We start from the raw sequence: 14,426 nt of genomic DNA, 5'->3' as shown, positions 1-14,426 counted from the left end.
GTGCCAGCCGTGGCAATGACCCCCACCTGAGTGCTGGGCTGGGAGAACTCACCCCCCCACCCTCATGGATGCTGGGCAAGGGGTTTCGGGGTCCTGCTGTGGGGAGAGGAAGGGCGAGAAGAGCCGGGTCTGACTTTTAAGGTGAAAAATAGAGTTTTTATTCAGTGTTTGCATAGTTGATTCATATCAAGGTAACGTCCCATCCCTCCCTGCAGTGTCTGCAGTGCCAGGACGGTTATCAAAGCCACTGCCCGGCTGTAACCAAGCAGGTTATTTGCAGTGTGTATTTATAGATATGTTTTATAGGTATATGGTGCATAAACAGCTTTGTGCTCACAGTATAAAACCTCTCTCTATGGAGCTGCAGTCAGAGGATGGTGACGGCAGGGGCTGGAGGGGTCGTTCTGCTGCTGCCTCTCTGGAAATGGTCTCTGCGGGCCGGGGCTGCCAGCACCGCACAGGGGAGGGGGCTGGCACGGGAATCCCGCTGTGCCCAGTGCTGAGGGACAGGCAGGACTGGGATCTTTCCACCACGCAGGGTGAGAGAACAGCAGCGATGCTGCCACAGCAGCCCCCAGCCCTCAGCAGCCCCTTTATCCTGTCTGTGCTCCCGGGGAGGAGCGCGGCATCGCTGCCGCCGTGTCGGGGTCAGGCTGGGCTCTGGCACGGCCCTTCTGGGACCATCTTGGGCTAAAGCAGGCGGGGGGCCAGCGAGGCAGGGCTTCTGCGGCTGGGGGCTTGGGTAGCTGCTCACATGGGCTGGGGCGCGATGATGACGTTGCGGAAGCCCTTGACCCCTGTCAGCTGGTCACTCTCAAAGTCCACCATCAGCTTCTGTAGCCCTGACAGCCGCGGCATCAGATCCATCCGGAATTTGGCCTCTGCCTGTGGCTCCACCGGCTCCTCACTGTGGAAAGGCACGGAGTCATTGTGGCCCGTCACCCTCCCAGGGCTCGTGGTGCTGGGACTTTGGCAAGCAAAGACCTCTCCATGGTGGCCAAACCCCTTCCACAGCAAGGTGTAGGGTAGGGATACTCTGAGTCCACAGGGACCAGCATAGCCCTGGCTCCTGCTGTGCCCCCTGACCGCCCTCCCTGGGGGCTCCAGACACAGAAATCCACCCCCACACCACTCCCAACGTCCCAGCCAGGTGAAAGGGGGAAAAACTCTTACAGCTCCTTGACCAGCTGCCCCTCGGTGAGGCCGGTGCCCTCCACCACAAACACGCAGCCGTTGAGGGGCACTGTGAGGGGGTTCACCAGGCTGATCTCCGCCACCAGCTTCCGATTCTGCATTGGCTCTCCTAAAATCTGCAAGCAGGAGAGGTCAGACCCCGAGCACCACCGATCCTGGGGGCCATGGTGCTCCCCCTGCCCTGGGGCTGAGGCAGGACCTTAGGGATGCAGGTCCCAGGGGATGCAGCTGTGCCCAGTGAAGCAGGACCTGCTGCCCAAGCCCCTGGGGCAACCCCCCAGATGAACACAGCAACTCATTCCCCTCAGACCTGCCTGGGAGGGGACGCTGGACCCTTACCCTGATTTTGATCGGTGGATTCTCAACATAAATGTCCCTGACAGCCACGATGACGTCGCCAGTCTGGTGATCCTTCAGGAGAGCCACCACCTTGATGAGGTTGTCCTGGGTCAGTTTGTCCTTGTACTCTTCGTACAGGATGCGCAAGGGCACCCTCTTCTCTGGAAGGGGGAGCAGAGAAGGGTCAGCACCCACAGCATCTCCAGCCCAGGGCCCACAGTCCTGCTCTCACACCCAGCTGCTGCTGGCATGGTCTGGGATCCCCAGGAGCTTCCCCAGGAGCCTTGCAAGGACTGGGGAACTGGGGCTCCTGCCGGGCTGGGGTTCCAGTACTGAGTGCCAGAAGGGATGTTCAGGGTGTGGGGATGGGAAGGAGCCATATCCTAGGGAAAGACTCCAGGGTCACGCCTGCGCCAGGGGTGCAGAGTGCCAGCTCTTGGCAGCCAGTGTGGGCACTGGGAGGCAGCCTGGTCCCTGGCAGCTGCCCTCACTCAGCCCTCAGCGTTGTTTATCTGAAAGTCCTTCGGGGATGGGGCTGTCCAGGGGGAAGGACAGTGAAGGAGGCTGAAAGCAACCAGCTGCAGAACTGCCCGGAACAAGGAGCCCAGAGCCGCTGTGACCATGAGAAATGGAGGCTGACATTCATGAGGCAAGACTTGAACTGCTGTAGCATCAGCTGAGACTGTGGGGAGAGTACCAAGCCTGGCTTCCCACACTGGCACGTAGTGCTGGGGTGCCCTAAAGAACGGAGTCTGGGAAGTCCTGGGCAGGAGCTGAGGGCAGAAGTTTCAGGAGCTCGTAATTAATGTTTCAGAAAAAATTATGTTGGATTAACATTTGCACAGGAATGTTAAGTACCCCAAAGGCCACAGGGCTCCTCTAGCAGGATGAGTACGTGTCCCACTCCCCCATCCAGCCCTGCAAAAGGCTCCAAGTACCTGCTGGTGCTTCTGCCAGCATGAGCAGAGGCACATCCCTCTCCCCTGCATGGTGGCAAGAGCCAGCACATTCCTCATTCCTGTAGAGCAGCTCAACACCTGGCAGAGCGCCGAGCGCTGCGTTTGCAAGAGGGCTGGTGAGGAGCAGGGCTCGGCACAGGGTAAACATTTGGCTGTTCCAGGACAGCAGATGTGTGGCCTTTCCAAGCCCTGAAGGGTCTCTGCAAGCTCACGTAAACCCAAGCTCGTGCTTAATGACCAGATGGTGATATTCGCGTGTGACAAGGGCAAGGGAGGTTCGGGGGCCGTGCCAGGACAGCTCTGCAGCCGAACGCCCACCCAAGGAGACACCAAGAGCTTCAGCGCTGCTGGCCAGGAAACCCAGAGCTTCTCACCTCCTCCAGCTGAGACCACGCACTCAGGGCTGAGCTGGGCCAGCTCTGCTCTCCATGGTGTGGGAGGATCCCGCCAGAGAGCCCAGCCTCCCCCAAAGACTGAGGGAAAGCAGGAGGGGTGCAGGCAAGGGCAACAGAATGCCTGGGATGCCAAAGGATGGCAGCCTGGGTGTGCCCAGCCCGCTCCCTTGGCATAACAGCTACAGCAGCAGAGGCTTGTCCAGCTCCAAATGCATTTCCTGCTCTGCCTGGGCAATTTCCTCATCCTCTCACAAAGATTAAAATTCCACAGCGGCAGTTAACTAAGGAAGATGCCCCCAAGTGGCATTGCCTACCGAGCAGCTGAACACAGGCTGACGCGGCCCCAGCCCTGGTGAAGCATCTCCTTCTCCATCAGAGGGTCTCTTACCTGCCCTGGGCTCCACGTCGATATCGGCGGGGTCCGTGAGGCCGCACTGGGGCCCGAGGGTGCCGTTGTGGCTGGTGGCGCGGGCGCACAGCGTCACCCTGCAGACACGCTCCTCGTCTGTGTTGTTGTTGACGACGGCAAAGACGTCAAAGTCGCTGCCCTTGTTTGCACCCTCCGACACCTTGATCCTGAGGTGCAGCCCCTCATCGTCCTCCCCGATGGACTTCTTCTGATGCTCTGCCTTCTCAAACACTGCCCGCTCCTCCTCAGACCCTGCGGTGCACAAAACTCCTGTGATTCCCTGGAGTATGGGAGGGCCTGCTCTGGGCTGCTCTGCCCTGAGCCCTGGAGCCCTCCTGCTGCAGTCGTTTCCCAGGAGCAACATCCCTCCCTGGCCTCCTCTGCCCCTGAAAGCCCCCGTACCCTCCGGGTATTTGTAGTTGTGGGTGATGTCCTCCCGGCTGTCCCTGCCTACGCTCTTGGTGCTGATGAACTTCCCCACATCTGAGGATCGGATGCTCTGCTTCTGCATCCCGTCGCCCTGCACCACCCAGTACACCACGTCGGCGTTCACCTCCGCGAAGATGAAGGGGATGTCGTACTTGAGCAGCATGTCGCCCTCTTTGATGGCTTTGACGGGGGCTGGCCCGCAGCAGTAAACTCCTGCACGGAGCAGAGCCACTGTCACCACTGCAGGGTTCAGCCACAGCGGCTGGCTGCGGTGGGGCCACCCGGCCGTGCCGGGGCGTGAGGTGGACGGAGATTTTGTGCGGAGCACGTTGTACCTTCACTCTTCTCCTGAGGCGTCGGGTCCAGCACCTGCCACCCATCATAGCCGGCTGCCAGGTCTGGGCGAGCCATCCACGACTCCACCCAGCAGTGGAAGTTCCTGCAAGGGAAACCAGCATGCAGAGGTCTCAGCCTCCCCCAGCACGTGCCAGGCTCTGGGGAAGGGGGCAGAAGCAGCCCAGGGCTGGGCAGGCTGAGGTCCTGCTGCGCTGCTCACCAGATCTTGTCCCAGGAGTATCTCTCCTGCTCCCCCCTCTCGTTGACGTAGCGGTCAATGGTCAGGTTGGCGTTTGTGTCGTGGGCTGAGTTGTAGTTGGTCACCACCCGGCTGGGGATTCCCAGGCACCGCATGACTGCGGGGAGCAGGGCAGGCTGAGACAGGGCCCAGCTCTGCACCACTCCCATCCCACAGAGCCCCAGCTTTGCACAGCTCGTGTCCCGTGGAGCCCCAGGTCTGAACAACTCCTGCCCTTCCCCTGCAAAAGGGATGCCTGGGGACTTTGGGGATTCCCAGGAGAAGCCAATTCCCGCATCCACAGCGCACAGGCAAGCTGGGTGGCACCTGGCTCCGACAGCCTGACAGCCAGGTTTGATATTGCAGCAAAAAAAAGGCACAAAAAGCGTCTGCGAGAGCTTTGCAGGTAAAGCGTGGGCAGCCGTGCTGAACCCCGGATTTCATCTCCCAGCTGTCTTTCACTGTGCAGGGAGCTCCCCAGGGAGCAGGGAGGCAGTTACAGTGCTTCAAAGGAAGGCTATAAACCTCTGCGAGTCGCTGAAAATCCACTTTAGTTTTCTGCTATTCCTCTCCTCTAAAAAGGGTCTCGTCTGTCTGTGACACATCAATGCTCTCACAGGCAGTGTTTTTCTTGGGGCGAAGCTGCACGAGCATATGTGAGTGTTTCCCAGCAGCAGCAAGTCTGGAATTGTTCTCTTCTTTTTTCCCCAGGCTGATTGCCCTGGTGGCCATGACATTATTTTGATCTTAGTGGATTCGTGACTTTATTGCAAACTTGGCCTTAAAGCCATTTCCCTCACCCCGGCCTGCCTCAGTCCCTCCCTTGCTGCCTGGCCGGGGAGGCGGCGCTGATTGAAAAACCAGAGCCCTTTTCTGTGATGTTTTCCTTCTATTTCCTGACAAGCTAGAGGAATAGAGAGCTAATTGCAAAGGGGTCATTGCAGGCTGATTGCAGCACCTGGAGTGGATGCACCGGGCTGGGAGATGGGGGGAGATGGATAACCCTGTCCTGTGGAGAAGTGGAGACCAGAGGAATCTGCTCTCACCAGTGCACGCCACAGCAGCAAAGACCCAGCACTGGCCGTACTTGACTGGCTGGCACCCGAACTTCTTCCACCTCTTGAGAATATCCACACTCCCAATCCAGGCCATGGGGCTCATCCCATCATCGTAGCAGTTGTCCCACCGCCCAAACAGCACCCCTCGGTCCTCGTCATTGCAGTTTACCTGTGGCAGGAGAAAAGGGGAAGGATGGAGGGGCAGGAGCAGGCTGGGGAGGGAGGGGAAGAGCCTTTGCCCCCATCATATGTGCTGTCACCCATGTCAATATCCTGTATCCATGCAGGAGCTCACTGGGATGCGGGTGGACATGGTGCTAATTGGGGATGAATTTTAGAAACACATCCTCCTGCCTGGGAATTTGGGAGTGGTTATCCAAAAGCTGCTCCTGGGATGGGCTGTGCCTATCCCTGCTATTTATTTCCTCTAAAAAATGCCCTTATACATATAGGAGCAGTAACAGGGAAAGGATGTACGAGAGAGAGGAAACACCCCAGAGAAGGAAAACGGTGTAACTGGGGGGGCTGGCAGCTGCTGTCTGCCACAGCTGTAGCTGGGGGGTGTTTGCACCCCGGGAATGTGGGGTGCTGGGGACCCCGGACTCACCATGGCGCTCACCACCCTGCCGATGTACACGGGGTCATTGCGGCGGGAGCAGTCCCGGTTCTGATCCCGCAGGTGTTTGGGGTTTATGTCCAGCATGTTGAGGCAGATGGCCAAGACGTCATCCTCGAACTGGTGGAGAGCAGGGAGAAAAGGTTGTGGGAGGCTCCCACAAGGGCTCTGCTATCTCTGTCCTCCCTCTCTGGCTCACTGTGATGCCCCTGCCAGCAGAACTGCTGGGTACAGGGGTCACAGCTCCTCAGGGTCCCCTCCCCTGCCAGCATCTGCTGGGTGACGTCCCCAGTGTCCCCACTCAGCTTGTGAAGCCTGTGGGTCACCTCCTGCCTGCTTATTGGGGCTGGATCTGGTTTCCTGCAACCGTGCAGGGGTCAGGGCATGGACCTGACCTCCGGGAAGATATATTTCCTTTAACGGCTGAGTCACAGCCCTTCCTTGAATTGAGGTGCGGATCCTGTGGAGGTCATGGGCACCCCCACAGCTGCGGGCCCCCAGCCCTTTGATCTGGGAGGGTGGCTGAGCAACCCCCGTGCCCCGAGGGAGCAGCTCGGGGTGTGAGCGCTGCCTTATCGGCACCCCTGGCACAGTGCCCAGGAATTCATTATCAGGCACCACCTCCTGGCACAGCAGGGCCATCCAGATTAGGGACAACACGGCCATGGGGCCCCCAGGAGCCACGGGGAAACACTCCCTTTGCCTTGCCATGCTTTGAGGTCAGCGCATTCCTCCTTGGAAATGAGATTCCATTTTCTTTGACGTGTGGCTGGACTCCAAGGTGCTGACAGCATTTGGGGTGCGTGTCTGTGAGGGGCACACAAATGGCACCAGTCCCTGTGTCCTGCAGCACCAGAGCTGCATGGCCTGGGTCAGCCAGGGGTCCCAGGGGGCCTTGCCCACTCACCTGGCCAAAGTTCCAGGGGATGGAGAAGATGTAATCACAGGTGCCCTGGTAGATAAGCCCGTTCTGGGACAGGACGTACTCTTGTCGCTCATTCTCGTCACGCATAAAAACCGTGTCCTCTGTGGGAACAGCAAGTGATGGGGACAGGGCTCTGCCCTGCACAGGCAGCTTCCTGACCCCCTCCCTGTGGATGGATCCAGTGGGAAATGAGGCACGAGGGGCTGGAACTGCTCATGCCTTAAACCGGCTGCTGGAGAATTTCAGCCCAGGTTGATTTAAACTGATGGGAAAATTTCAGGGGGTTTGTGGTTTGCTTTTCATTCTCTCTCATGTGTCTGTATTTCCTCCCTTTTATTTAATGGAGATGGATCTCTTCTCAGGAGGGGAGACCTCCCTGGGGGTGCAGTGAGCAGTGGGAGTGGGTGTGCTGGCTCAGCACAGCCAAAGCCATTTCACACAGCAGCTATTGCTGTGGAAATCAACATTTACTGGAAATGTTTGCAGAAGGAAACCCCACTCATCCACCCCCAGTGCTCAGCACAGCTCTGGTTGAGCAGAGCTTCCTATGGCTCCTTATCTCTGCAGATCCAGCGTGGGATGTCTGAGATCCAGGAAACCAGCCGATCCAGGAGCAGGGGAAGGACATGGAGAGAGGAAAATCCCAGGGCTGTTGAACCTTACAGCACTGAATCACACCTCCCCTCTGGGTCTGGCTGGCCAAGTCTCACCAGGACCATGACATCCATGTCACTGAGTCCACAGCTGGGTGCCTGGGTGAGGATGGGGGAGAATGGGCCTCGTGCAGGCAATTAGGGACAACTGGGGGCAATTAGGGACATTTTTTCCCCTGTCCCCTGCCTGGCCAGGAGCTGGTGCCAGGGACTGCCCATGGTTTCACAGCAGCACCACTGTGGTGAGCTCCCACGGGCACCGTGTAGTGGGGGCAGCCTGGACAGGCCATTGGGTGTCTGGGGCAGTGGCCAAGGGGCTGTGTGTGTCCTGGGGTGGGGATGGTGCTCTTGGCCCAGACCTACTGCAGGGATTGTGTGGAGATGGAAGAAAAGTGAGGCTTTCTGCTTGAAACTGCGTTCAGACCAGGGCTTGGGACAGCTGGGATCTGCACTGGGATGAGACCCCTGGGGGAGGTGCCTGGGGAGCAGCTTGTGTTTGCCTGAGCCTTGGAATCCCTGGGCTCAGAGAGGTGGAAGCCTCACCTGGGTGCCAGGGGTTGAAGAGCAGGACGAAGTCCCCGATTTGGTAGCTGGAGCCCTGGTAGTCAGTGCAGGTCTCCAGGGTCATGCTGTAGCGGCCGATGCGAGCGTTGGGCGGGGAGCAGAGTGAGACAGAGAGGGACTCCCCATCCTGCTGCTGCACCACGGCACTCCAGCACGATTCCTCTGGGCAGTCAGTCATGACAATGTGGGAGCTGGTTCCTGATGTCTCACTGGGGCAGGGCCCTGTCAAGGAGGAGTAGGTCGGTTCTCCCAGAGCTCCAGAGCCCCTGGGAGCCCTGTGCCAACGGAGGCTGCACCAAGGGGAGCTGCTCCCAGCCCCCCTGCCCTGCGGCAGCTGCCTGGGTCTCGGCTGTCACAGCCTGTGAGCATTCACCACGTAGTTCGTCAGGTACTGAGGGCACAGGGTAGCCCAGCCGAGAGGAGCTCGGGCACGTCTCTCACTGTTTGGGAAGGGGCAGACTCACCCTGCGGGCGGCCAGCAGAGCACAGGGGTGCTCGCCAGGACGCTCACCCCAGGACCAGGTCTCTGTTCTCACTCCTGCCTCCCCTCTGAGCATCCCTGCTCTCCCTGCACCCATGGCAGGGGGGCTGGCAGAGCCCGCCCGTGAAGCCCAGACCCCGTCACTGGGTGCCCCAGTACGTGCGTGCAGCCTCAGGCGTTGCTGCAAACATCCCGGCGTCGGGGATGACCTCAGTGGCCAAAGCGCCGAGCCTGGGACAGTGTGATCCTTGCTGGCCCCTCCAAGCTGCAGCCGTGGCCAAGCCACCTGCACCGAGCCAGCTCCAGACCCGCTCCCCGAGCGGTGACGCCCAGCCCGGCCCCGCGGCTCCCCTGGCCGGCAGCCGAGGCAGCGGTGCCACCGCTGTCCCCTCTCCCCGCCGGAGCACAGCCCCGGCTGGCCCCACGCCAGCCCTCGCCCACAGGCCAGTCACCAAAAATACTCGTGAACTCATGGAAGTGACACAGTTTCTCCTCTCGGGCAGGCTGGGCTGAGTTCACGGTGTCCTTTGGGCAAGAGCCAGCCCGGCTCTGCTGTAGGCTGGGCAGACACGGGAGCCTGCCTCCTCCTCCTCCTCCTCCTCCTCCTCCTCCTCCTCCTCCTCCTCCTCCTCCTCCTCCTCCTGCTGCTGCCTCCACAGCCCACAGCATCCCCCTACACTGCGGCACTGAACGGGGCTCTGCCAACACAGCTACTGCAAAAATACAGCTCTGCTTTCACTCCATTCTTCCTTCCCTCTTCCTGGTGGGAGGCGGCAGATGCCCTCGGTGGCTTTGCTGCCCCAGGAAGGAGGGACAGCCCTGGCAGCCCTCGCCTTGGCAGGTCCGGCCCCAGTGAGGAATGTGCTGGGGTCGCTGCCGGTGGGGTGGCACCGCCACGTGTGTCTGCGAGCACCAAAGCACCTTTGCCCTCTTTCTGCAACGCCGGGGCTGGGCTCCAGCCCGGAGGAGCCGCTGCCGAAATGTGCCCTGGGCTTGGGAGGCTGTGCCTGTGGCTACTGCCCCTGCTAAAGCAGCCCGGGGCAAGTCCTGGAGAAACGCAGGGGTGGGAGAGGGTGGGCAGCGCCCACGGGGCTGGTAGGGCACCGAGGGAGCTGCTGGCTTCGGGGGAAGCTGGGAGCTGCTGGGTTTTGTTTTGTCACCAGAGCTTTTGGGATGGAAAACGGAGAGTTTTACTCTGCGAGGAAACTTGGGTGCAGTTTTTTACTTTGAATTCTGGCCGGGTTGACTCAGCATGGTGCTCCATCCCCAAAATAACTCTCGCCTGAGAAATAGTTTCCTCTCCCCTTGCTCTGAGCTGGCGGGGCTGAGCCCTTGCCCGGCGGCTGCACCCAGCCCTGGCTGTGAGAGCAACAGCCCGGCCCTGGCCCGGCCCGGGGGGCTGCTCTGGGGGGGCTGCGTGGGAACATTTCCTTTCTCCAGAGTTTGTGTTTCCTGAGCAAACCCCGCTCCGGGTGGTCTGAGAGGCAGCAGGGCTGCGTGTAAAGCCCATCAGCAGGAATGCCGCGATGCCTCTGGCTGAAAAGACACACTGCGCTGGTATTTCTCAGAGGGGCAGGAGGGCTGGGCAGGATCCTGGCCGCAGCCAAGGTGCTTCTGGTGAGCTGGCAGCTCTGGCATGCCCTTAGTCTGCCTCGGCCCTGGGAGGAGGAGGAGGGGGAGGAGGTGATGATGCCGGTGGCTTTTTATTTCTTTATCTCTTCCCTTCCGCTCTCATTAAGGACATGAGTTTCTACCTTTTTTTTTTCTTCTTGTGATATAAAAGCTGCGCCCAGCACCAGCCTCTGCCAGGTGAGGAACAGGGACTGTGTGACACGTGGCAGGTGCCGCGGCACAGCCCCCGCGGGGGCACAGGCGAGCCCTGGGGCAGGGTGGTGACACCCGCACATCCCTCCCTCGCGACACAAATGCGGCGGCACTCACCGGTCTCGACGTTGAAGGAGAGTTTGTCCACGCCCTCCTCGTATCCGCGGCCCGAGAAGCGCAGGGTGATGGTGAAGGGCTGCCCCCGCCGCACCACCAGCTGCTTGCAGCCCATGGCCGCCGTGCGGTGCTCCCGCCCGTTGCGGTCGCAGTGCAGGTCCCACGTCTCCAGCACCAGCTCTGCAAAGGCAGCGGCAGGTCCAGCTCTGACCCTGGGAACACGTCGTGCAGTCCCGAAGGACGGGAGGCTGAAGCCCATCCCGAGCCCTGGGTTGGGACCGTGGTGAGGGGTCTGAGCCTCTCCCACTCACACTGTGCTCCCAGATGTGCCGGGCAGAGCAGCTCTCTAGGAGGGCACAGTGACCGTGCCAGACTCTGAGCATCCTCCCAGGAGCGCTCTGAGAGCTGGGCTCCCGCTGGTGCTCCGAGAGGGGCACAGCTTTGGCAGCCAAGCTCACAGAGACTTTCTGCCCTCTCCGTGGTGCCACATGTGCTGCCAGAGCTGTGCCAGGCCTGTGTCTCACAGCACCCAGCAGAGGAGCAAAGCCCAGCACTCAGCTCTGCTCTCAGGGTGCCTTTCTGTGCTGCTTTCTGTGCTGCTGTCTGTGTGCCCCAACAAGTGCTGCTGAGTGAGCCCAGAATGTCCAGGATGTTCCTGTGCCTCAGCCAGGCCTCCAGCAGCTTCACTGTGCTGTGTCTCTGACAAACTGGTGAGAGCAAGTGTAGAGTCAGTGACAGAGGGTGTCTGATGCCCAGACACATGCAGGCTGCTCTGCTCTGCTCTGCTCTGCTCTGCTCTGCTCTCAGCCCGGGCAGGGCTGTGTGCTGGAACACCAGCAGCCACATCCCTGCCACCCTGGGCACTGTGCTGGAGCAATGAGACATCGTTCATCATCGCTTGAGGCCACTGATCCCTGACTGCTCTGCAGTGACGTACTAATCACCAGAACAAGCAGAAGCATTCTGTGCAGGAGAGCACACGGCAAGCTCAGGGACTGAGCAGATCAGTGGGCAACACTCGGCTTGCTGCCCCATGCCACGGCTCTCCTCGGCCATGCTCCTCCTAGTACCAGCTCTGGTAGTCCCCGAGCCCTCCTTGGAGCAGTGCCAAATGGAAACAGCAGCCCATGAGCTCAGCATTCCCAGAGCTAAATGAAAACACTGCCCCTGGCTCTCTGGGCGAGGTGACTCTGCCGTATGGGCCCAGTGGAGGGCAGTGGGCTTGTCACTGTCCCACCACAGTGTGGGAGCTGCTTGAATGGTCCATAACCAAGGGCCACGGGGACTGTGAAGTGGGGACAGAGCACAGAGAAGCCCTTTCCTCCCTGCCCACCCCTCTGTGAGCAGCACAGCCCTGTGCTACGGGACACGGACCGTACAAGTGGAACCTCGTGGTTGACATGGAGCCAAACTCGCTGACCATAAGCGTGTTCAGAAACCAGGATCAGGGCTCCTCCTTGTCCCAATCACCCTGGGGTTTTCATCCCCAGCAGGTTTAGCAAAAAGCAGGTTTCTCAAAGCACAGGTGCCTCTATCCAAACCAGTGGGTGCCAAGAGATGGGTGGGAAGGGGGCTGAGGTGCTGCGTCATCCTGGGCACTCAGGAGCAGGAGCTGCCCAGCGTGTTCGGGACAAGAGGACACAGAGTTAAGCTGCGCCAGGGGAAATTTAGGCTGAACATTAGGAAAAAATTCTTCGCAGAAAGAGTGATTAGGCTTTGGAATGTGCTGCCCAGGGAGATGGTGGAGCCACCGTCCCTGAAGGTTATTTAGAGAAAGACTGGATGTGGCACTCAGTGCCAGGGTCTAGCTGATAAGCTGGTGTTAGATCACAGGTTGGACTTGACGCTCTCAAGGTGTTTTCCAACCTAGTTTATTCCGTGATTCTGTGGCGTCCCAGCAATGTGTCTGTGCGAGTGTCTGACCCGCGGGACCCGCGCTGGAATTGCTACAGCAGCGCTGGGAGCCAGGACAGCCCGCGGCACTGTGACACAGCAGAGCAGACTGATGCCGTCTCACCCAGAGGGCTGCGTGCCCGTGGGAACCACACAGACCCACTTCCTGGCACTTTGGGGGCAGCCCTGTGGGACGTGGGGCTGTCTCTACCCTTCAGGATTCCCGAAGCCCAGAAGCTCTTTTTCTGCCTGAGCCTCCTGAGTTTCCTCACCCTGGCAGGACGCGGGCACACGCTCCCGGCCCAGCTGTCCACCCTCCTCTACCGGGAAAGCTTTAAATAGCACCAGCCCTCATTCTGCGGGACACCCGGGCCGGAGGAGTCGGGAGGGAGGGAGGGAAGGCACAGCCGTGCGCGGACCCCGCACGGACCCCGCACGGCTCGTTATCGCCGTTCTGCTTTAGTCTTTCCCGTTCCCCGTGGCCCTTGACTTCGGCTGAGGGTCAGGACCGGCTCTAGCCGACCTTCCGCCGTCCTACCTTCTGCCATGGTGCCGGCGCTGGGTGCTGCCGGTGCCGCCGCCGCTGCACGTCCCGGTACCTGTCCCGGTCCCGGTCCCGGTCTCGCCGGCAGCGCTGTCGGTGCCGATGCCGGTCCTTGAGGCGGTCCGGATGCCTGGGGAGCTGCCCCTCACCAGCCGCTGTCCTCCGGCCCCACCGCCCGTCCCATTTATCCAGCCCGCCCCCCGCGCACCCCCCACCCCCCCGCACCCCCCCGCCGCAGTAGGGCCAGCGGAGAGAAGAAAGGGAAAGCAAAGTTTCCAGGAAACGGGCGGCTTTAGGTCCCACCTATTGAAAACAACCACCAAAAAAAAAAAAAAAAAAGGAAAGCAGCAGATCCCGGAGCCCCCCCGGGTTGGCTCCACCCGAGTCTCCCGGGACCCCACAGCCCCCGGGTAGGAGATGGCCCCACTGCCGATCAAGAGGAGGGGAGAACAAGGGGGCGGAGAGGGGCTGCGCGGCTTTCAGCGAAGTGCCAGGACTCGGGACTGTTTTCTCCTTATAAAGTTCTCTCCCTCCTCTGGCTGCGTCCCGATCCTGGCCAGTCCTGGTGGGATGCGCTTGCCGGGAACTGCACCCCCTTCCCGTAGCTGCATCCCTGAGAGATGGAGTCTGGAGGGAAAATGTGATGAAAACTTTGCTGCTGGACGGCTGATATGTTGGAATCAGCGCAGGTTGCTCTGAGACATGGAAGCGTGCACACAGCAGTGACTACCGCATTCCTGGAAGTCCCTGCTCCACGTGCTGGCCATTCCTCTCCTGCCTGGGGGTCCCGGCCCTCCCTGTGTGTCCTAAGGGTCACCCAACACACCGGAGACCACCCGGCAGGGACAGAGGGCTGAGACCCCACACCTCCAGTGGGCTCTTGGGGTTTGGGAGCGCACCGGTACCTCAGCAGCAGCGTGGCTTGTTACGAACAAAGTCTTGAGAAGTTTCTTGGATAACTTTGTCCAGTTACTGGTTTTCCTTCGTGTGAGTTAAACTGCCCAGGATCAGGATCCAGGATGGGGGTGTGTTCCTGGTGGAGCCCTGAACTGACCCTCCTCATCTGGCCCTTGGATGGGTGCAGGATGCTGCAGCCTGGGCACTGGGGACCCTCCTCAGCCTGACACATCCCCTCCTGCCCCCCCAGACCCCTCAGCCCCTACCCCTCCCAGGTTTGGTGATTGGTGCATCACTCCGGGGCTGTTGTGGGAGCCTCTGGACGGTGCTGTCCTGTAAGATGGCTGGGATCCATCACCTCACATCAGGGTCACCTCACAGGGCCCCCACAGGGGCTGTGCCCTGGTGTGCCCCACTGCCCAAGTGTGTGCAGCACCCGCATCTGCCCTCCCCACACTTGGGGGGGTCCTGGCCAGCGGCCCCCACCCATGGGCAATGCTCTGCTCAGGCACACCGGGGCACTGCACTGGGAGGGTCTGCAGGGAGCCAGACTCC

The 14,426-nt window shown here is 60.4% G+C and overlaps 1 protein-coding gene across 1 annotated transcript; it reads right to left on the bottom strand.

The window, feature by feature from the left end:
* Nucleotides 1-130: 130 nt before the first annotated feature.
* Nucleotides 131-13,128, bottom strand: TGM2 (transglutaminase 2). The gene is made up of 13 exons (XM_040079950.2): nt 12,969-13,128; nt 10,538-10,717; nt 8,095-8,337; nt 6,881-6,999; nt 5,965-6,093; nt 5,346-5,526; nt 4,282-4,417; nt 4,061-4,164; nt 3,699-3,938; nt 3,276-3,548; nt 1,534-1,694; nt 1,174-1,310; nt 131-907 (listed from the first exon to the last, which is right to left on the bottom strand). The coding sequence occupies exons 1-13, from the start codon at nt 12,976-12,978 to the stop codon at nt 751-753; spliced, it is 2,070 nt and encodes a 689-aa protein (XP_039935884.1). The 5' UTR covers nt 12,979-13,128; the 3' UTR covers nt 131-750.
* Nucleotides 13,129-14,426: the final 1,298 nt, after the last annotated feature.

Source organism: Hirundo rustica, chromosome 16 (assembly GCF_015227805.2).
Source record: "Hirundo rustica isolate bHirRus1 chromosome 16, bHirRus1.pri.v3, whole genome shotgun sequence".
In the NCBI taxonomy this organism is placed as follows: Eukaryota; Metazoa; Chordata; class Aves; order Passeriformes; family Hirundinidae; genus Hirundo; species Hirundo rustica.
The sequence above is the reverse complement of the archived record's forward strand: the minus strand, read 5'-3'. Positions and strand labels throughout refer to the sequence as shown.